A 22,385-nucleotide genomic window follows, 5' to 3' on the forward strand; every position below is an offset into this window, starting at 1 on the left:
GAACCGGGCCAGCTGTGGCACAATGGACGTCTTTGTCTTCCTAACATATTATGTAAGAAACAAGAGGACCGAGGTCACGTTTAGCAACCCAGCTGGTGGCATTCAGGTGTCTCCCTGGATGTACTGGTGCAGCATGAATGAAGCTGCAACGTGGGGGGGTTGGAAAGACAGAAATCCTCAGTTAGTCTGAGAAGGTGTGATAAACTGTAGCAGAAACAAATATCTGAGTGGATTATGAATCAAAGTCACAATGTCCGGGGTTTGAAAAAGAATTCCTGTTCACTCATGAATACAAAATGCTCAAGACGCAACGCTTACTTTAATACTTTTAATAGTGCACTTTGATTAACCTGTACAGAAATAATATTAATAAAAAAGATAAAACATTTGTTCATTTCTGCAACACAAAGCTTAACATTTACAATAAAATAAAATGGCATGATACAAAACAAACATATATCTGAGGTATAAATATATTTGTTTTAAATTAACTGCCATTGTCATGCGTTATTATTTGGCAGACACATTTTTAAAACGCATTGCGATACTAACAATGGCTTAGTGAATACATCCTACAGTTGAACATGACAGACACGATCTGTCGGACCGAAGCGACGACGTTAAGTGATGAAGGTCAGCTTTGTATACGAGGGCCTTCGCCTCTTGCTTCTTAAACGCCAACGTGACGGCACAAAGAAGCTTCAGCAAAGAATAGCTTTCCTTCTTTTTGAAATTTAAACACATATTCTATATTCACTCTTCTTTACAGTAAAACCTGTAAAATCTCCACCTTTATAAAAGGACCATTTCTCCCTCTGTCATCTTGTAGAGTTAAACTGGAGGTTTCTGGTGATGCTCATATACGTCACAATAAGTGTGAAGTGCTCATCCCACGACGACGACTAAAGAGTGAGCCGACTGTGCTCGTATCGACACCAACACTGTTTGTTTTCTGAATAGTGACAAAAAGTTCAGCCTTGAGGAGCCATTTCTTTAACCTCTTGTTATCTTCCTTGGCGTGATCCTGTATTTAACGCTGCGCCTCAGTTACAGACGTTCCCTTAATGAGCTTCTGTTGCTCCTAAAGGTTGTTGAAGAAATTAGATACCACAATAGCATGGCGCTAATCTGAACGTTAAAACATGCAAGTGGAATATTCTTTTATTCCAGAGGCCCTTTCCTCGATTATTCAATGTCGTTTTGGTGAGCCAGCCACCGATTCCCTCAGCCAAAAACGCAAAAATAAAACCCTCTGTTCTATCATTCATCTGCCATCTCACTAGACCCCGTCTACTCGTTCTGCATATAACAAAAACAATCGCATCTTTCTTCACCCACTGACTTATCAATCTAACAACTATTATATTGCCTATTCCTCTTGTAACAGAAAAAGGGGGGCAGAGGTAACACAAAAGCAGACACAAACCATTAGAGAATACTGTATGTACACATTATGGCAGCACTGGAAACCAGTGAGAGGAATATATATTCATTAACCATTTGTTGCTTTGACCATTCATGCACTCACGCACGCACACATGCACACGCTTAACCCCCCCCCCCCCCCTTTGCTTCTCAGAAGCAAGAGCACCCATTTTGATGAAGTCTAAACCTCGCATTCCCATCAGCGACATCACGTCCTTTGGTCCCGATAAATGTCTGCGTGAGTCTCAGACAGAATTGATTTAAAACCACAACATTAGTCAGAAAAATCAGAGCAATCTTCAATCCAGGAACTGTCCTTTAAATGTGAGTTTAGAGATGCATTGAGCCCATCTTCCTCTCTGTTGGTCCGGATGGAATGAGTCACTTCCAAGTCCTGCGTAGGATCTAAAATATCCTATTGGCACCGAATTTAAGGAGCTGCGAGTCTGTTGTTGCCCAAATTGCAAACCACGTCATCATTTGTCCACGGTCCCTGAGAATGAGTCACGTATCCGCGCAACATCAGCGGCGCACATGTGTCCGTACAGTTTATTGTACCACTCTGGGAAACGGCCCCTGTGGAAGATGAACGAGACACTATGATAGCATGATGCCTTCAGCTAAAAAGACATGCAATGGCCACAAAAGGCTTCTTCTAATCCCCAATTTGTCTTTGCCGCTGCCAAGTATTCACTCACCTGCAGTCGATCCTGGAAATATGCGTGAGTCTGGACTTGTTCGCTCCGGAGGGCTCAATGTAGTAGCGTGACGTTAACACATTAGCCCGAACACCTACAACAGGTGCGCCTTCATGGTCCACAGATGTACACACCAGTGCACAGGCCCCCTTTGGCAGGTCTGTTAGCCAAGTTCTTGTTTTAAAAAGTGAGGAGTTTGGATTAGAATAAAATGAAATAAGCGTAGAATCTAAAATAATAAGCAAAACCGACAAGGAATAAGAGGAGGAAATTACGCATATGTACCTGAGCACCAGGTGGTCTCTGCTGGGATGTGGAGCCATGGTGTTCCTCACAAACTGGTAGACCTCTGTCCTCTCGTCCAGCGTCTCCACCATCCGGCTCTCGAGCAGGTCCTCGTCCCAGTGGCTCTGCTCCCGCAGCACTCGAGTCAGAACCTCCTCAGGACTCGCAGGCACATCCACGGTGACCTTCCACAGTCGCAGTGGGAAACCATCATGCACCTGGACAAATATGGAAGGGGCCCCAATTACCTCACGTACAACTCCTTTACAATCCATCGGCGTTTTGGTGCCATTTTATTCTTCTTCAGGTGAAAGCTGAAAGCAGAGCGACGATAAGAAACGATGGGCTCATGGACACGCCTGCCGTTAGCCGAGAATTCCGAATGACTGTTAAAGTTGAGTATTTATTTTCATTTAAGGACACTGTGAAATGTTTTTATGTGTAAATGTTCCCTTCCACCATTCTCATGGTTGAGTGATTGATGAGACTTCAAATTGAGCTGCTAAATATTTTCTTTTCTACGTTACGTCCCTCGGCATGAAAATCACTCAGAGCCACCATGAAGCCTTCTTCAGCTCAGCTACACCATTCTGCCATTTAACAACAAAGAACACACCCGCTGCACTCCTGTGATCACTCTGGAGAAAAGATAAACTGAAGCAGGGACAGGAAATCTAGGCCTGGGATACTGGTGAAGTTCACGTGTCGAGCTGATGTCATTCTGGGACAGAGTCCAGTAGCAGTGTGGGAATGAGAAACAAGGGGGTCAGCTTCACACGGATGTGTTTCTATACAGGAAACCCCGACTGCTGGTTTTCCACGAGTTATTTCAGAGAAGCTTTGGACAGATGCATGAAGAGGAAAAGGAGAGGATGAGAAGCTGAGATAAAGACATGTGTTACTTGATGAATGGTGGCCTGTTTATTCATCACAGACAGATTGGCTGGATTTTTTTTCCTCCACTCTTTGACTCTCTACCACAAACAAACACACTGAAAGCAGCCATACGGACCAAACAGCGGGTTGACTGAATGAACAAGCGTTTTCACCTTTCTGCAGGCCAGCTCTGCATGCTCGGGCGTCGAGCGGCTGTCGTAACCTTTGAACTTGTCCTTGGCCTCTTTAAGGAGGCCGTCTAGGCTGTCTTGCAGGTAGGCCCTGTGACATCCCCGCCCAGCGGCGTCACCCGTGAGTTCCTCTAAGCGCCGTGGCAAGAGCGCCTGCTCCATGTACGAATTCCTGCAGCGGTTCATCTCCTCTGGGATCTGTGGGAAAGAACGAGGAGTACAGTGAGAGCACTGCTTTGGCTTTCCATCATGCTGCTCCCTCGGCCATGAGGAGCTCGGGTGTATGATGGTTAATTTGTGATTGATTTCATATATGGCTCGGAATTTATTTTATGAAATGGGAGCAGAATTTAAGAATTCTTCATGTTGCCAAACTAAAAATCTGGAGTAATAACAGCTACACTTTGACATGTTGTAAATCAATCTGTAAATATGCTATGATAACATTACGTTAATTATTCCTCCTGCCTGATTAGATTAATCTTAATCAATTGACAGGAAACCATATCAATAAACTCTGCAAAAGGACACAAAGCAATACAAAACTTAATAACGGCCCATTTCCATCTGTTTGTCTTTTCTCTCTCTGTCTTTTCCTGCCATCTCTCGGGTTTAATTGCAGACTAACAAAATCACTGGGAAACAGGATTCTGATCAGACAGCACGAGGCGCATTGAAACAGAGCCCATACTGAACAGTTGGATATTTCATAGGTCTTTTAATTCAATCTCTTTTCGATTGTGAATACCCACAAGCGAAAAGAGATCAAACTAATTAAACGAAATTGAGTTTGCTGTTTGTGCGACGTCAACAGGACAGGAAGCTCTCCTATAATCTCATTAAACTGAGCAGTAATGACCCACAGCATGGAATATTTTACAATCTGCTGCAACCTCATGGAGAAGACTGCACTGGAAGAGCAACACTTTATTCTGCATGGGATTGAGACGGGATTAGGAGTGGCGTAGTTAGCGTCCGCTTCTTCCATCTACTAGAGGTCAGCCAATAAACCTGCATGACTTTGTCAGCTTTTCATTTTCTCGCTATACCTTTAACTTAAAAAGAGGAATTTGTTCAGTTTGAGTCCACATCCATTGCTGGCGTGGTTAACTACTAACCCGGAAGAGTTTCCTGCACTCTTGGATCATGTGTGCCAGGCCATGAGTAGCAGCCAGGTTCTCATTCAGGTCTCTCTGGTCCGGCTTTCCCAGCGTCTGCTTTCTGTTCATCACCCTATGGAAGGTAAAAAAAAAAAAGGAACAGTTGGATGCATTATCATCAACAACGGAGACGAGTCGAGTTTCACCATGAATATCTGAACCATCTTCTATCAAATGTGGAACAAAGTACATTCCTTAATTCGGTAAAGATGTTTTAAATAAACTTGTATTTCTCCGTCTCAGTCCCTTCCTCATCCAGAAGGCTTTGTTTCTTCTCCTCCTCATCAGTATTCCTGCTCTATTGTTTCTTCACAGTGACCTTTTCCTGTTCTGAGAGTGTTCAGCGCGTGACGCGTTACGCAAGTGGCGAACGCAGTGACAACAGCTCACAAGTGTACATGCAAAACACACACACACACACACACACACACCTTGGTGAGGAGCTCTCCTTGCGCCGCAGGGTGTTGAGGTGAAACAGCGACGGCGCCAGACACACGGCCAGGTTGGTAGGAGTCATTTGGTTCTCCACCACGCTGGCCGTGACGTCGCTCAACAGACACAGCAGCGTCCGCAGGGCCTCGCGGTTCTCGTCAGGCAGCAGCAGCACCGCGGCGCGGACGGCCTGCAGGCGGAGGTCTTTAGGCATGTCTGGAGGGAGAGAAGGGCGATGGTGAAAGTTGCATGCAGAAAATGACGACTAACCGCTGGCAATACTTCGTTATGCAATCTTTAATACGGCATCTGGTGCTTAGCATGGGGCTGAGAAGGGCTTTCCTTCGCCAGAGAGTAATGAGCTATAAAGGGATCTGTGCCGAGTTGAGCGTATTACATAAGCCCCCTTGAGTGTGTAAGTACACTATATACTGCATACTTTGTGCATAGGACTGGTTATTTTCACTATATAATCAGTCCCTAAGAAACTGAACTACAACTTCTTGTTAACAGTGAGTCCAAGAAGCATCAAATACATCACCTTATTTATTTTTACAGTTACACAATTTTTGGTTCTGTGGCGGGCATGCATCCACAGATCTACCACAACAGAAGAGAATTAGCATGGAATTCTTTTATGGATGTGTGCCTGTCTGTGTGTGTGTGTGTGATACGTGGAGCCATGTCTCAAGAGGATTTGAATGTACATGTGTATTCTTACACTGATATATCTGGATGAAGGTCTCAGAGAGTTTGCTGGTGAGCAGGGGTTCTGGCAAATCTCTGAAGTACTGTTTCAGCATGTCAGCAACATCATACGCTGACTGGCCCTCGTAGGTGACTCCTCCCCCATCGGTGCCACTCGCCTCGTTCATCTGACGGAGCGCTTGAATACGGGATTTGACTCCTGATTTCCTGAAAAGACCCACCTGAAAAATAAAAGTACTAAGTTTGATCCTAAAACATCTTTGAGTTAGTGCAGGCTGCTGTCATTGAAAAATATGCTTTACTGCATATAACCAGGGGTTACACTGACTATACATGGTTACATCACAATAGAGCCTATTGTGTACTTATTTACAAGAAGCAAAGAGAATCTGAGTAGTGAATGTTGTTTTGGACTTTGATGATGCATGGAATGGCAAATGTTGAGTTGGAAAAGAGAAAAAAGCGCCTGGCATGTCCAGCTTGATTATTTTCCATGAGCTTTCGTCACTTCCAAAACAGAGGCGCCTTGTCCTGCTACACAAAGAACCCCATCACTCTGCTTTACGTCTTGCCCTCCACGAGGAACTATTGCTCCATAAGTGGCAGCAGTCGTTTTCCGATTCCATCTTACGTAACATTCACTGATTGAATCATGCTTGAGTATTGGACTGATCGCAGATGTCTTAAAACTGTATATTATGTAACTTTAGGAGCTTAAAAAAAAAGGTTTTATTTATTCTGGAAACAAAACGAAAAAAGTGGTTAAATCAATATGACAGTCTGACAGGTATTTTGACACTAACGGTACGCTGTGATTACAATGTATTATGTAGATATAGTATCTATGATGTCTTTGTCTGTGTTCTTTGTCTCACCTGGTCAAGGCATTGATTGCGTAAATAGCGCATGGCCTGCTGAATTCCCTGGGGCAGAGGCTGGCCTGTCCTCTGGACGATGACTTGCAGTGGTACACCAAACACATTCCTGTCTTTGTAGTCGCGCACCTTGATCCGCTTCATAAACTTCGGCACAGCCCTTCAACGCACACACACACAGAAGGAAAGCAAATTTATCCATGCTGCTACATCGTTCTCTGGATATTTAGCACTTCAGCAGTAACATACAACACGAGTATGAACAAAAAGCACGCAAACTACTATTCTAAATCAGTGTGTTCCCAGGATGGATTTAAACGGAGAGATGGTTCAAATTTCTTTCCATTCCAGTTTTCCATTCGGAACTTAAGCCAAGCTGAAAGACTAATTCAAATGAATACAGACTCCGATGTTTTATGTGTGTGCAGGGAGGGAACCGAGTGCCTGCCTCCAGGTTAATGATAGGGATAGAAAACAGCAGTGGGATTATAACACAAACCAGTGGGCTCGAAGGGGAGGACTGCCGTTTTACACATGCACACAGTATCTGTCACACTATTTCTTACTCTGTGTGTTTGCGTATGTGCAAAGTCAGGTGCAAGTGAACAGAAAGTTTACAGCCACAAACTCCGAAGTTGAAACACACAACTGACCGTTTCACAAGGGCCCACAGATTTATGACAGTCTATCTGCATGGGGTGTGAGTTTGTCTTAGTGGGGAGAGACCATTCATGACTCAGGACATGTCTTTTGCAATTGCAAGACTCGGAAGCTCTTCTCTGAACTGAAAATGGGTTTTAAGACGGGCTGGTGACATAACATTTTGTATTCCAGAAAGTGTAGAAGGCAAAAAACAGAACAGAAAACATGATATTCCATTTCTACTTTTTTTCAACTTGGAAAGTCCCTATTTTTTTTTAGATGATTTAAGAAAAATCATTCTGCTTAGTTGTTAAACTTTGAATCATAGCAATTATGCAAATGTGTTCTCTGTATTATAAAGTTTAAGTGAGAAGAATGTCATGCATTGTGTTGTCTGTCTTATTGATTTTTTTTTGCCGTTGCTTTTATTCCAATGCTTTCCTTTCAAACAAATTGTCCACAGTAATTCACCTGAAGGGGGGAAAAAAGGGAGAAAATGCATGAATACCAATGAAGGAGACGTTAAGTATGGGAGTGGAGTCCTGAGGAGGATATTAGGTGCCATCGGGTAATCATGCTCAGCATGTAAAGCGAGGTCAAACCAGTATTCTAGAAGCGATAAAGAAGACAGAGGAGGGAGGATAATTGTTGAGGACCGATCATTCCAGCCCCCCAGCGCTTGACACGCCAAGTGTGTGAGCTGCCACGATTGCCCCGTTGAGAAAAAGACAATGCACGCCCCTTCCCAGCAATTATGGGCATGGGAAAAGAATGCGAAACCCAACCTCTGTGGACAGCCGTCACCACACTAGACAACAACCTGCAGACGGAGGGGACTGGGAGGAGTCATGGTCGGATGGATGGAAGGCTCAATGGATATATTCAAAGGCATCACTTACAAAGGTAAAAAAAAAAAAGAAACAAAACAAAAACTGCCCCCTGTGACAAAAGTCGCCTTCTCCTCAACACATGTAACCCAGCAGTCCACTCACCAGCTGAAGCCATGCTTGTTCGTAGGAGTGTGCTTCTCCAGCAGAGCAGTGAGCTGCAGCAGAGAGAACTTCTGGAGCAGATTCATCTGGAGCACAGACTGGGAGCTTATCTGGAGCTGGGCCAAGGCCGAGCTGGGCTGATGAGAGTTCTGGAAGCTTGGCCAGCGGAGTTTCTGTGGCCTGGAGTGTGTGGAAAGAGAGAGAGAGAGAGAGAGAGAGAGAGAGCATAAACCGAGATGTGAGAACAAAAACAGTAATTAAATAAAGGATAAGTTTACACAAACGCTACAGCCAGGCGCGGAATACGCAGTTTTGAGTGGCAAATGATTGCTTTAGCGATTACAGGGATTTGTGTACACACCAATTGAGAGATTGCCTAAAAGACCAAAAAAAAAAAAAAACCCTGCACCCCCCAATTGTACTGTGGCGTGCAGATTCCTGAGGGAACAGCAGCAGTCCTATGGAGACGAAGCTGCATTCCAGCGCAGTCGACAGCATTACGTAAGGAGCAAAGTCCCAGCATGTTCCTCTGTTTAGCCTTTGCTGCTGCTCTCTAGGAAAACACTTTTCCTTGTTACACCTCAACATTTGCCTTTCTGCAAACCATGACAGATCAGATTCCTTTTTTTGTGTGTGTGAGTGTGTAAACCAATCATTTGGTGATCTGACCTTCTAACCTTCACTGACCTGCTGGATCTGGTTAAAGATGCCCCAACGCCAGAATCTCTCCTCTCTCTCCCCCCTTCCTCCGTCTCGCCCAAAGGGTTTCCTGTACTGTCTTGGTCACTCCCGTTTTCCGTTTCCTCGAGCGGGTTCTGCAGAGGGGAGGATGGGCATGGCGAGGCCGAGTCCAGCGCTGAATCAGAGTCTTCATCTTCGTCCTCCTCTTCACCAGCCACGGCCTCTGACCACGCGTTGACATATCGTTGCAGGCCACTGACGTGCCTCAGGACTTGCTCTAGTTTCTGTTCGTCCCCCTCGTCCTCCTCTTCTCTCTCGGCGTAAGGGACATTGTCATAAAAACTAAGCCGGCTGTCAATGGAGCCGGAAGAGCCACGGCGCTGGCGTCGAGTTTGCCGTGCCCTCAAGATCACAGAGTTCCCGTTATCGTTCCCATTGTTAAAACGTGAACTCCCATCCTGCAGGGCTTTTGGGAAGGTTCCAGGTTTGTGACCCTCTGGCAAGTAGAAGAATATCAGGCCCTCCTCTTCTTCCTCTTCTGCTCGCCTGCCATTGTCTCTGAAGTTGTTCCTGAGGTTCTGCTCATCAACTGTCATTCCACTAGCGCTTTGGCAGGGGATGGGTGGGGCAGATTTGGGTGGGGGTGTCGGCTGTCGCTCTGGAGCTTGCTGTGGAACGCTGAAAGGATCAAACCCCTCCAGATACATTCCTCCTCTCTTACTGGAGCCGGCCGCTACACTGTGGCTGCGAGTGCGAGTCACCGGGCTCGGCGTGCTCACTGCGCTCCCACTGCTGGCTTCAGACTGACTGCTCCCGGTGCTTCCAGTGCTACCATTGCTGGTCTGAGTGGAGTAGGATACTGAGCGATTCCTGTTAAGTGTCATAGTCTGGGTGGGATGGTGGTGGTGACTGAAGTTCTGATTGAGGTTGATGCTGGAGATGTCCACGCAGTTGAGTCTCCGCAACTTGTCATCATCCAGGCCCTCTTTGACGACGGGGCCGCTGATTTCGATCCTCCCTCCGCCGGTGCTCCCCTTCTTCTTTCTCTTGGGCGTGGTCCCACTGCGGAGCCGCAGACTCTCCATCCGCTTGAGAAAACTCTTGGCTCTTGATCGTGTGCTTTTGCCACCTCCTCTATCCAGAACTCCTCCTGGTGCCCCCATCCCCGTGTTCACATCAAAGGTGAACTGTCTAAGTGTCTCCAGAGGAGATGGAGGCATCCCATCAGACAGGGAATCTTCATTTGCACATCCTGAGCCACCCGTGCCTGACGATGAACACATGCTCGCTACGGAGCTGGCACGAGTGGCTCCTGTCGGAACAGCTTCATTTGTCAGGGTAGCACCAGGGTTCTTCTCTTCTCCTCTTCCTCCACTCCCACTGCTGTGGATAGAGCCCACTTCAGGCTGTTCACTGAGGTCAGTCAGAACACTCTCTGAACTATTTCCTTCACGCAAGGCACAGTTGACCTTCTGGGAAACCTGGTCCTTGAGGAATGGGCTCAAAGCAGCATCTGTGGGCAGTGTGGGAAAAACCTCCAGCTCCTCCATGCGGGACCAGCGCTTGCTGTCCCTCTGGAAGGTCCAGCGGCCGCTGATGGCACAGGGCTCGTCTTCATCAGAGTCCTCACTCTGGAGGGCATAAGAAGGAGGGGATAAGAAGGAGGAGGGACATGGGACGGATAGATTTAGACATTATTCATGCGGACTTACCCGTTTTCTTTGGGGTGATATCTCCAACCTCATTAGAGCACACTTGTTGAGGGTGTTCAGTCTCCTGTGAACACAGGGAGAGCTGCATAAACACAAACCTCTCACCTCCAAGAGGATGTATGATGGAAGACAGGATGGGTTGGGATGAAACAAAATGTAGGGGAATAGAAAGGCAGAGGGGGAACAACTCAGGGTAATGAGCTGCTGAAGGATAATCCCCACATGAGACCGAGGGGGGGGGGGCAGTAAGTTTATCCCTGCAGCCACCTGGCAAGGAGAGTGAGGGTGCTGGGGTCCGCCCTCTGGAGAGATTTTAGAGTAGATCATATAACAATGGAGAACGATGAGGGGATGGGAACGGAGGGATAGTTGGGGCTTTGGGGAGGGGGGGGGGGGGTGAAAGGCTGCCAAGACAGGAGGCATTAAGATGATAGATTCCAGATGTATGGAGGGACACCTGCTGGGGTTGATTTGTGCTATTCTGAATTTGGTCAAAGAGGTGACTGCATTATTGCCCTTTGTGCCATTGACCTCCTCCTTATTCGCAAACTACTATGGAAGGGGCATCGGCTGGTTTATCATCCAAGTCCTTTCTGCCCATTGCGCCCTTTGTCCTTTAAGCTAACTTTGTGAAGTCATTTATGTCTTGCTTGTGATTGCTACTGAGGTAGATTCTTATGTTACACAGTCTTTCAAGGTGGGGCTGTTGCACCTTTATTGCACTTTGTTCTTTGCAAAACAAAGTAAGGTGGAACTTGTGTGTGTTTTTTTTTTCCGACTTCTGACTAGAAGGCATGAAGTAATCCCAGCCCTGAACCAATGATTGCATAAGAGAAGTGAACTGACAAGTCGGTAAGATAGGACAGGTGTGCAATGTTGGAAGCATTTGGTGACAGTGCAGGTAAAAAAAAAACAGAGAAAATTATCTTACACAAGGCAAATGTTTGTTTTTGCAAATGGCCACTCTATGCAAATGAACAAAGTCACACAAAATTGACATTAGTTTGTTCCGTGTAACTAAAGTATCTGCTGTAGTACTATTGTGAATTTTTCTACACAAATTCTGGTGACCACTATTTAATTATATATTTTTTTATTATAGATTTCTCTTGGTTGCCATAACCAAAAATATATAGCAACAAGCCAAAGTCAAATAGTTCTAAAAGTCTCTTAATTTGTCTGATCCAACCCTCTATTGAGCAATGTTTAAGATATTGTATGAGGGTTCATGTATAGATTAGTAGAGAGAGGGAAAAGTACAGTACATAACTCCAGGGTGCTTATCTCAATCTTTCATCTCCATGGCAGCTTTCCAAACATGCCTCCTTTTGAAGTCATACCCTCATGGCTTCATTTGGGGGGGGGGGGGGGGGGGGGGGTTGTGGAGATAGTAATGAAAAGGGAAGAAGGAAAACTAACGGGAATGTAGCTTGAAAAGAAAATCAGCACAAAAGGTTCAGTTTGACTTGTAATCTCACCTGCAGAGAGCCTCAATAGCGTCACGATCAAGGAAGTCATGGTCCCCGGTGACTGAGGAGATCTCAATGGGAAACTGGGAATCTGAACAGGGAAAGTGAGATTAGTGCGAGTGTGAGTATTGTTGATTGAATCAAAGGGCCTGATTAATGTAAAGCATTTGAATCAGAATCAACTTTAAACTTGCTCATAAGTACAAGGTGTTGGGAATGTAAAGATACAACCTAACCTTAAAAAACGATGGCCACCCACTGAAACGCCCACCAGGGCCTTCCGCCCTCCCCCCGACTCCTTACATACAGGCTTGATAAAAAGCTAAAAGAGGAAGTAGCGTCTTAGCTGACCAAACAAACACAGCTGCAGCTTTCAGACCTGGTAGGCAGGGGGGATGTGGAACGCGGTGAGAGAAAACAGGGGATTGATTGAAGAATGACAATAGGTACTGCACCGCCGCTTGGAAGTTCAACTTCCTTTCCTCCTTCTTTCCCCCCCTAGTCTACCTCATTAAAAGCACGACCCATTGGCAAATCCACACCACTGGTTGTGGCAGAGGTAAATTAAAATTAAAGGTCATTTTAAGCAAAGTCTGGTATAGAGATTTATCAGTAGAACCGAAATGTTAGAATCCTGAATCTAAATCCCCAGGGGTGATGATGATGATGATGATGATGAGAAAATGCCATATAAGGGAGGCAACTTTAGCCTACTGTACTGAAACAGGCCTATCAGTCTGCTTCTCTTTAGTGAGGCAATCGCATAGGAAGCAGAGACAATGGGGATTGTCCTGTGGATGCCGGAAAAAAAAAAATGTCTCGTACAAATTCCTACTTGTGTGGAGACGAATAACGCACGAGCGTGGGCGTTAAATCCGCATGTTGTTAGATTGTGGTTCTGACTTTCTTGCTGCAGTTTATTTACCGTGCGTTGAGAAACGGCGTCATCTGCCTCGCGGAAACACAATGAGCCTTCCGCTCAAAGAGGAAACCATTTACAGCAAAGTGGCGACAAGCAATGACCTGTTGACATCATCCTGGAGTTACATAAGGGCAATTGGCACGCCCATGGTAACTCATATAGCAGGATAGTTAAAGCTGCTACCTGGAGCTACTACAGCTAGATTTATGCTTGCTGAAATGTCCCCGGAGGAACATGCTCAAGAATGTACATTTTCCAATTAGACTGGAAATAAAGCAAAAATAAATAAACTGTTTTATATTCATTCTAATGTTAGTTGCAGGAGTTCACATGGTACCCATTACACAACCTTAACTGCTCTATCCATCACTTTCTGGACACATCGTCCACCTAGGGCAGCTCCTGTAAACCGTGAGCTTATCTTTCTAATCTTGGGGGGGGGGGGGGGGGGGGGTTGTGAGCAAACAATCCAGAGAAGAAGTGTAAATAAAGCATTAGTGTGCATCAACTAAGCTGGCTCAGTTGCTTGGAGTGAAACATGGAGTGTGTGCTGGTGGCTGGAGAGGGGTCAGTCTACCCTCAGAGCACTGCCGAGGTGCCCTTGAGCAAGGCACAGACCCCCCCCCCCCCCCCAACTGCTGCTGCATGTGCACCGATCATGGCGGCCCCTTCACCCTATGCCTTCTCCGCATGCTATTAGGCCCCTATACATATATGCATGTGTGTGATTGTTTCAAGGGGCCCCTTGAATTTTTGTTGCGGCGTTTGTAGCGGCCAACATTTCAATGACTAACAAAAAAAGCTTTCTTTCTTTCTTAAAGTTCAATCATTATTAACTTATGTAACACAGTAGCTAAGGTTTGTTTGAACTACAAAAAACACGCCCTCTCTTGCTGAGGAACACTGTGCTATTTGTGTCACGTGTACATACAAAGCATGAATGTTGGCACTTTGTGCTTGATGAAGGACATAGTGGTCTTAAATAAGCTTTCTAGCATTCATAATAAAAAAGAGCAGGGTGGGTGCTCACATTTCAGTAGTATGGCTACTACTATCCCTTTGGCAGGATTGTGATATGAGTTTTTGAGCTATCCAAGATTAGTAGTTCCAATTTACCTAAAGTAATTTCATTTCAGACTTAACCAGCCTGCAGATGTTGCAACAACAACAAAGAAAGACGTCTGGCTACAACACTATAATTCCCATTCAAATGCTGGCTTTGTTAGACCAACACCTCTGTTAATGTAGCCTCCTTTGCTCTTTCTGTCATCATTATTGCTATTAAAGGTGGGAGAGTGGGGAGTGGGCGAGGTGTCTCATAGGGTGGTTACCTTCATAAAGCTGGGCGTACTGTGGGAACCCTGCTGCTCGGAGCCAGGTACAGGCCTCTTTGGCTTCAATCTCTGCAGAGGAAACAAAGTGGAAGAATTGGAGGAAAATGTTCATTCCACTTGAACAGAAAATATAATCAAAGTTCAAATATATTAACAATCCCAAATAACCTGGAATATGTAGCCAATCCAAATGGAATTATTTTGAGCACAGCACATAAAATATCACACAAAACCCAAAAATATTTCCTCTATGTGAATCAAATGCATTTTCAGCATCCTTTGAAAAGTAAACCCCTTGATATTTTTTAGCTATCTCTCACTAATAGTATCTCTCTCTCTTCTCACATGCATCTAAAGCTCGAGTTCAAGGCATCAATCTTGCAAATTGTGTTAACATCCATCCCCAAACCAAAGTGCGCACCACTTAATCTCTTTATCCAGGCAAGGCAGTGTTTTCTACCTTCACATAAAAATTGTGCAGAGACATTTTTCTTTTCTTTCATCTGAATAGGTAGAATTCTATGGGTAAAAAATACTTTTATTTCCTACCGAGGTTTAATTATTTTTCGATTTCCTGTATGTGAACTGCTGCCCTCCAGCTTATATCACCAAATGATGGTAATATGATCACAAAAATGGCACCTCTGGTTTAACATGGACGAATATTGGACATATATTTTACACATATTTGATGTCTGTTTGTCAAGTGTGCATCGATGCCATTGCTGCAGTTGGACATTGTCCGCCCTTCCGGCGCTACCAGACAAGCTCTTCAGTCGACCTCTTTCAGCACAGGGGTGTGACGTTTAGGCTTGCTATGCTAAGTGGCGGCTGAATGCTTTGGTCGACTGTGTCAGAGGAGCCACAGTGATGTGAATTATCTGCTGAAGTCCTTCAGTTGACATATGCCAAATGGTTGCTAATGCCCCAGTCCTTCTGAACTGCCCCATCACCTCCACAGGCTGTTTTGCCTCAAATGAAGGATAAAACTGCTCAAAGGAATAGTTCTTACTCCTATGACTGATGACTCTTCGGCATTTTGGGACAGAGCTACCGGGATAATAGAGATAATAAGTCGTGTGGAACACGGTGAGACACCAACAACTGGGGGGTTGACCTGATAAGGACAAGTTAAAGGTAACCGAAAAAAGAACTGTCAGAGCGAGCAGAGGAAGAGGACCGCTGCATCGGGCCTCATGAGCGTTTACATAGCAACAACGAGCTGAGACGGCAGACAAACCCGTCAACAACAAGGTGCGACAAGACCACGACAAGGTTTCCCTCAATCACTGGAGCCACCCCGACACATGAGCAGCCATTCACAGAGGAGCGCCAGGCTTTCTTGCGGGCGTGAAACAGAGTGAAGCTGTGTGTTTGGTGGGTATGCTGAGTGGAGTATTTTTGGAGAATAGTGAACCCAGAGAAACATCGAAACCAAAGGGTAATTATACCGACATTTTTGAATGCACGCTGTGTAAAGCCAGAGTTTCTTGCGTTTTGCTTGTGTATCTGTGTGTGGTCACATGCAAGCCCACGTGCGTTTTAAAAAAAACAACCTCGTGCTTAAAGGCAAACCACGCAAAAGACAGTAAGGCTATTGAAATTTAAGTCAGATATATACAAACACACTGTTCAAACTCCAAAAAAGAAGGTTGCAGGATGCATAAAGCCCCTTTGGAGGTGAGGGATATCCAGGGACACACCCCGGTGGACGAGAACGTGTGTCAAACTGACTTCACAGTGACAAAATATAGCAATGGTGTGTCTCGGAAACAAAGATTATCACATTATTTACGCTATAATTTGTCTCCATTCAGTCACAGGGTGAAGCAAGAATATAATCTTGTTTTGCTTGGCTTGGGAAATGCTTCATTTAGCATAAACAATCTGCTACATAAACATATCATTATACTGTATGCAAAAAAAAAAAGTGATTAAAGCTGTTTATTACAAAATATCTCAAGCAGTCTGAATGTAAAAATGTAATCAGCAAACATCCCTTCCACCCTTTTACATTTCTACTTGCTGTGATCAGTTGGTACATTTGACTTTTTGTATTCACTGACTTGTCCTGCTCAGCCCTCGCTAAAGGAACTAACTCACTTCCTCTTCCTGCTTCCCTTGCAGGAAGAGAGCCGAGTGGCGCTGCAGTGGCTACGGGCCACCCGGCCGCAAGCCCCGGCCTTCGTTTATTCCTGGTCAGATAATAGGTGAAGATGCAGCCAAGACAAACACTGGCTCCGGTAATTATGTGTACAGCCACAGCAAGCAATTAGCACTTCAATATGTTGGATTGCTGAGAAAAAAATGTGGTTAAAGACCTATTGATGGGGAAATTTAGTCTACTTGTGCTAAATTGGTTGAAATACAAAAGGCTGTAAATGTGAAAGGAGTAAGGCCAGGCCCAAATATTTAAAGCCAATCACTGTACTTAAAATACCATCTTTGTGTGTTTACATCCATCCATCCGATAATAAAATCAAAGAAAGGAAAGCCAGTGCAGGTAAGTGTAATTATTCCAGTATTACACCAGCAAGCCACAGCTTTGTCAGTCCTTTGTCATTTTGACCCAATTCAATGAAGACTACATATTGCACATATTGCAGGAACAAAACAAAGTGTTCAGAGGCCAGTATTTTGTGGAGCAAAAGGTAATTTTGTGTTAAATCAAGCCCATCCCCTGCTTGGCAATGTGTTACCATCACTGGTCCCAGCTGGTTATCTTGGCAACAGACAAACAAACAGCTGAATGGGAAGATATGTAAATCATAAAAAATGAATGGAAAAGAACACGCTGTCTAGCTGAGGAGGGTGTGTGTGTGGTGTGTGTGTGTGTGTGTGTGTGTGGGGGGGGGGGGGGGGGCAGACGGGATTCCTGATCCAAGTCAGGCAGGACATAGAGATAGACAGATATTATAGTCTGTTACGCTTTGGACATGCTTCAAACTAAAAAATTCTCATTCTGTATGAACATTAGTCTCACTCACTGAGTTCTAGCTGGGTTGAATGAGTGAAAACAACACAGTGATTATCTCCATATATCATCAGTAAAGACTTTGCTAATAGAAATTTTCATACGAATCACAAGGGGCTTTTCCCCTGGAATGTGCCTGACGTTGGTTAGGATATGGCTTTGCCAACAACCAGGTGCATCAACTTCTTTACACACCCACAACTTTACTTTGCCTTCCACATTTCTGTTCTCTCACCCTCAACGCTCTGCTCTCCTTGCTTGCTCAAACGTTACACAGCCCTTCTCCCCTCTCCTTTCCTGTGGCAGGAAATTCTCACAATTGCCACTCTCCATCATGGGAGGTAAAGCGGAGTCTGGCTTGGCCGAGTCTGAATGCTCAGCTCCGGTGGGAGTTTGTCAACGGCTCGCAAACAAAGGATGCTGCTTCCCACCTCAAAAGGCCCGGCTACATACGTGGCAGCCTGGAGGTCAAGAGTCTGAATTCAGTTATCACTGGGACTGTCCCTTTGAAGTTGGTGGATAGAGAAGAATGCTTCACTAAAAGTGGTTGTGAATTGAGGTAGCTTATCTAGCATATACCTGATCTTCGCCAGGTCTCAAAGTGCCGCCTGTAAAACAACCCAAGAGCCAGGCAAAGGGTCTTTATCAACTCCAGGTCTTTGTGGGTCATTCTGAAAGAGCTGCAAAGTGGGTCTAGACAGTCGATGTGATAAACCTGGCCAGACTCCGCGGCTCAGCCGCAATCTAGAACAAGCAAATCCGGGAGCTTGGATGCTGCCAGTGTTTGCCCTTCACTTCTGTGGTGACAAGGGACAAACTCTTGATGTGTTCATGAACTTGGAGAACATGTTTCTAAATGATTTACCATTGATTGAGCTATTCCATGATCCCAAACCGCATTCCTGTCACTCACGTAAAGTCCCTCCAGTACTCTAGCGGGAGTGCAAAGAGCACAACAGATATTGTAGAAGATTGGAATTGGGTATTGTGTTTCTACGGAGACAGCTGGTCTTCCTTAAGAGGGGATGGCCATCAGCTAAGCCAGATGATGCCAAGAATATCACCGTTTGTTTGGCCCCAAGCTATGCCCCGTTGACACACTCACCCATGGAGAATAAGGTTACTGCATCATCTATTCCAACTTCCTACAACCAGCTGGGACAAGAATGAATACGTGGACACATACGCACGGAAAAATCCAGTTGGCTTTGATGGATCATCACAGACCTAACCCCAAAGGGCCCGCCCCATGTTCCCTGGTGAAAGATTTATGCACACAAGGTGGGATTTTGCCATGGATCAGGTGACCATGGTGTGTTCAAAGCCTGTGATATGATTTCCACAACCAGATGACAGCTCTTTACAATCCCCATTCATAAGCAGATCCCAGGACAGCCAGATATCCTTTGGTTGGGGGGGGGGGGGGTAATCAGAAAAAAATGACCATATGTGCCTTCTCACGGGAGACAGAGCAAAAACTGGACATAAATCATCCAGATAAAGCCTTACCTCACTTCCTGTTAAGCAGAGATTGTGGCTCTCTTCAGGACACACGCACCAACCGCTAAACCGTTTAGTGCCATCAGTGACTGACATACATTGTATAAATATATATGTTCAGAGTGTGTACAACAAATATGACTTCCATATTACTGTAAACTCTTGTACAGTCACTCATCAAGTGTGTGAAGTGTCAAAATCTCAAATTCTGTGTACTGTATCATGTAATGTTCCCCCAGGTCTACAGGGGCTTTAAAGCTCATCCTTAACGGTTATATGGTCAACCTCCCTCTGCGCTCATATCTATTCAAGGCCTGGGGTAAAGTTGATAAGGAGACGTGAGTTGGAACAAACTGTTAGAACAGCAGAGACAGAGCCAAATCCCACAAATCAAGCTGAGCCCGCCAGCTCAGGACTGAACATTTCATTCTAGATACTGACAGAACCCAGCCCATCAAAGTGATCCAATTAGGTCAGCGGTTAGGGCAGAATGATTAGTCATTTAAATAAAACGGAAGCACAAATATGGCAGGCATTTGGAGAATATTAAGGAAAGCCTCAGACAACGTGAGAAAGTCCCGACTCCAGCTCAAGACGTTGCTTCGGCTTCATGGGTCAAGGTTTCCACTTCAGCCGCCTCCCAGTGACCAGATGTGCGAGCTGCTCCCGATAAGCAGAACAGCTGGCTGTAAATGGTCGTGCGTAAAACTTAAAAAAAAAAAAAAAAGAAGATGGAAACTAAGGTGGGTTGTGGACCAGGAGCGGGGACGCTGGAGACACTGGAGACGCCGGAGACGCGGAGTTACGCGCAAAGCAGGGAGATTTCTTATCTGACAGCCCGCAGCGTTTCGCTCCTAAAACGAACTGAAGTGTTTAACTTTGAGGCAAATTTCAAGCAACCCCCCCCCCCCCCCCCCCATCGAGTCTCACAAACCAAAAGTAACAAAAAATAAAATAAAAATCTACACATGCTGATAAATAATAACAGCCGAAAAAAAAGGTCTTATTTCTCCAGGAGAAACAGGAAACCGCACCAACGTCGGGAGACATAACTTCAAACAGAATTCTATAAAACTGATGACTTTAAAAGAGGCTTACATACTTTACTTACGTGTTAATATCATTTTTGTATCGTCTCTGTCGCGACCAGCCTCCGCGTAAAACCAGACTCACATCTGCTCCTCGGCAGGTTACTGTGCAGCCAGGTCGCCTCCAATGTTAAGGCGAAGCGCGCATGTTAAATCCAGAGGGAAAGGGAAAACTCTAAATTACAGAATGGTCTGCGAAGATCCCCTGACTGTTACGCAGGACAGTACATCCATGGCTTTTAATCTAACACGGCTGCGATTAACGGAATCCCTTTATCTTCTGAGCGCGTAACGTTACGTTGCGAGCGCCTGAATGGAGCGGTCCCTGGCAGGAATGTGAATGGGAAGAGAGTGGTGTGATTCAAGCTTTAGGAATGGGGAACTCCACTGTGGCTCCTCCTCCGCCCGTTCCGGTGCTCCCACCTGATGGAAGAGGAGCAGGAGCTGGAAAAGGACGGAACGACTCAGGCCAGTTCCATCAGATCGCCATGCCGAAGGGAAAACGCCCAAAGCTCCAAATCTGTCATATCGGCAATACGCATGGCAAAGATGTCCCTGTCGGAAAAGAAGCGCAGCTGATTTGGAGATTGAGACTCACTTTGCATATCACTAGAAAATAGTGAAGCCACAGAGACGCTCCTTTATAACGCTGGATTAGTTGGAGAAGCTGCAGGTGGCGCAGTGGAAAGAGAACTGCTCGTGCGCTCTTGCTCTGCTCCAGACGCGCCACAAACACCGCTGATTGGCTGCATTCTCAACACATTCGGCACATTTACGGCAGGTCGCATTGACACACTGATAGTTCTACATTGTGATAATATGCTAATCTTACTTGCGTTTTTTTTTAAATAGACGGATGTGCAGCAAGAGAGGAGAGGAGGAGAATAATGCGGTCGATCCAGGAGGGTCAACTCTTCAGAAACTGGATAAGTGGACAAAAAAAATAATTGAGTCGGGCGCCGGAAAAAATAGATGAGAGATAAAAGATCCTTGCCTTGGGGTTCACACTACTACCCTCCTCTTCTATTTCTAACCCCAAACACCGAGGCCAGGTGAGGGTCAGCGGACGGATACGTCAGTCCAACACCCAAGGCCATGTCAACAAGAGCTCACAAAAGAGATAATCAAAGTATAGGTCAGCAAAGGTCATGGTGGCCAGCCTAAAATACAAATTAACACGTTAATGTGTGCTTCCGAACTGTTTTTTTTTTTGGTGGACAAGAAGGTCAGATAGCAAAGTCATAAAGATGTTAGTCAAGAGGCATCATAAAGTAATCTAAAGGAGAGAAGAAATGAGTATTCTGTGCATTTATTACTATAATAATGTGTGTCCGTGTGTGTGTGTAAGTGAGTGTGTGCACGTGAACGAGCGAGCGAGAGTGAGACGGAGGAGGGAGGGGGAATAATCTTTTCATAACAGGAATCTCCAGAAATAGCTCATCTATGGACGAGTGGATCGGCCCAATTAGAGAGAGCGACACAGATAGAGAAAGAGAGGCAGCGAGAGGGGGGAAAAAACACACACAATGGTGAAGCGGAAGTGTGTTGAGACAGAGGCTTGGACCAGCACACACACACACAAACACACAAACAAAGGATGTGTGAAGCAGACAAGCGGACGAAATGCCTCGCCGCCACCCTCTCCGGGCTTTGATGGACTGACCGTAATCACAATAGAGGCAGGAGGCCGACACGCACTGAAACAATGGGTCGGCGTGTTTTTCAACCAGTTGATGGGGTTCAAAAAAACAAAAGCTTACGGTTGTTACTGGGTTTGGTTTTACTCATCGGCTCCAGCGATTAAGGCTTCAAATGATGGGTAAAGTACAAACAGGGTAAACAAACTGTTGTCAAGGAGCAACGGGCTTTCAGGCGTTGTGCAGAGTTCAAAACGCTCCAGGTGTTGTTGTCCTCGCTCGCCTCGCCTCGCCGAGCGCAGCGCTGAGAAATCTACTCACTCCAAATCTACGTCGGTCTTTCTTGTGATCAAACAACAATAAAGAGCTGCTTTCAGACGTGGAGCAAACTTTACAATACAGACCTGGAGTCTGCCAGCAATCTCTGACCCTACTTAATGTAGGGTAACTGAAACTTTGGCTGACGCCCCACCTCATAAATAACTTCACCCACCGCCATATTCTCTTGAGTGCCTGGGAGTTCTGAAGGAACTCCCATTACTCGCTCCAGGAAAGAAAAGTGTTTAATTAATCTTTACCACTTTCCCGGTTGGGCAAATGAGTTGTTTTACTATCCCGATGAGGAATTTTAATTGTTTACCTCTGCAGCTATGACAAAATTACACGACTGGCTGCTGAACACTTTCCTTTTGGCTGCTTATGAATTGGGACGACATGCTGCGCTGCCTGTGTGGGGTCTGACTGGGTCGCCTGTATTTTGGACTGTGGGTATAGTTATCCAGGG

General features: G+C 45.4%; 1 protein-coding gene across 1 annotated transcript in view; it reads right to left on the reverse strand.

The window, feature by feature from the left end:
• Nucleotides 1-339: 339 nt before the first annotated feature.
• The window catches only part of LOC137914989 (rho GTPase-activating protein 7-like), a 53,459-nt gene continuing 31,413 nt past the window's right edge, over nucleotides 340-22,385 (reverse strand). The window contains exons 5-17 of the mRNA XM_068758466.1: nucleotides 14,400-14,471; nucleotides 12,156-12,237; nucleotides 10,678-10,741; nucleotides 8,972-10,596; nucleotides 8,285-8,464; nucleotides 6,651-6,810; nucleotides 5,789-5,996; nucleotides 5,067-5,283; nucleotides 4,594-4,708; nucleotides 3,458-3,673; nucleotides 2,409-2,626; nucleotides 2,124-2,297; nucleotides 340-2,001 (exon numbers count right to left, since the gene is read on the reverse strand). Coding sequence (XP_068614567.1) covers nucleotides 1,902-2,001; nucleotides 2,124-2,297; nucleotides 2,409-2,626; nucleotides 3,458-3,673; nucleotides 4,594-4,708; nucleotides 5,067-5,283; nucleotides 5,789-5,996; nucleotides 6,651-6,810; nucleotides 8,285-8,464; nucleotides 8,972-10,596; nucleotides 10,678-10,741; nucleotides 12,156-12,237; nucleotides 14,400-14,471 — 3,431 coding nt within the window. The 3' untranslated portion in view covers nucleotides 340-1,901. The remainder of the gene's footprint in view (nucleotides 2,002-2,123; nucleotides 2,298-2,408; nucleotides 2,627-3,457; nucleotides 3,674-4,593; nucleotides 4,709-5,066; nucleotides 5,284-5,788; nucleotides 5,997-6,650; nucleotides 6,811-8,284; nucleotides 8,465-8,971; nucleotides 10,597-10,677; nucleotides 10,742-12,155; nucleotides 12,238-14,399; nucleotides 14,472-22,385) is intronic.

The sequence above is a fragment of the Brachionichthys hirsutus genome, unplaced genomic scaffold (assembly GCF_040956055.1).
Source record: "Brachionichthys hirsutus isolate HB-005 unplaced genomic scaffold, CSIRO-AGI_Bhir_v1 contig_245, whole genome shotgun sequence".
NCBI classification, from domain to species: Eukaryota; Metazoa; Chordata; class Actinopteri; order Lophiiformes; family Brachionichthyidae; genus Brachionichthys; species Brachionichthys hirsutus.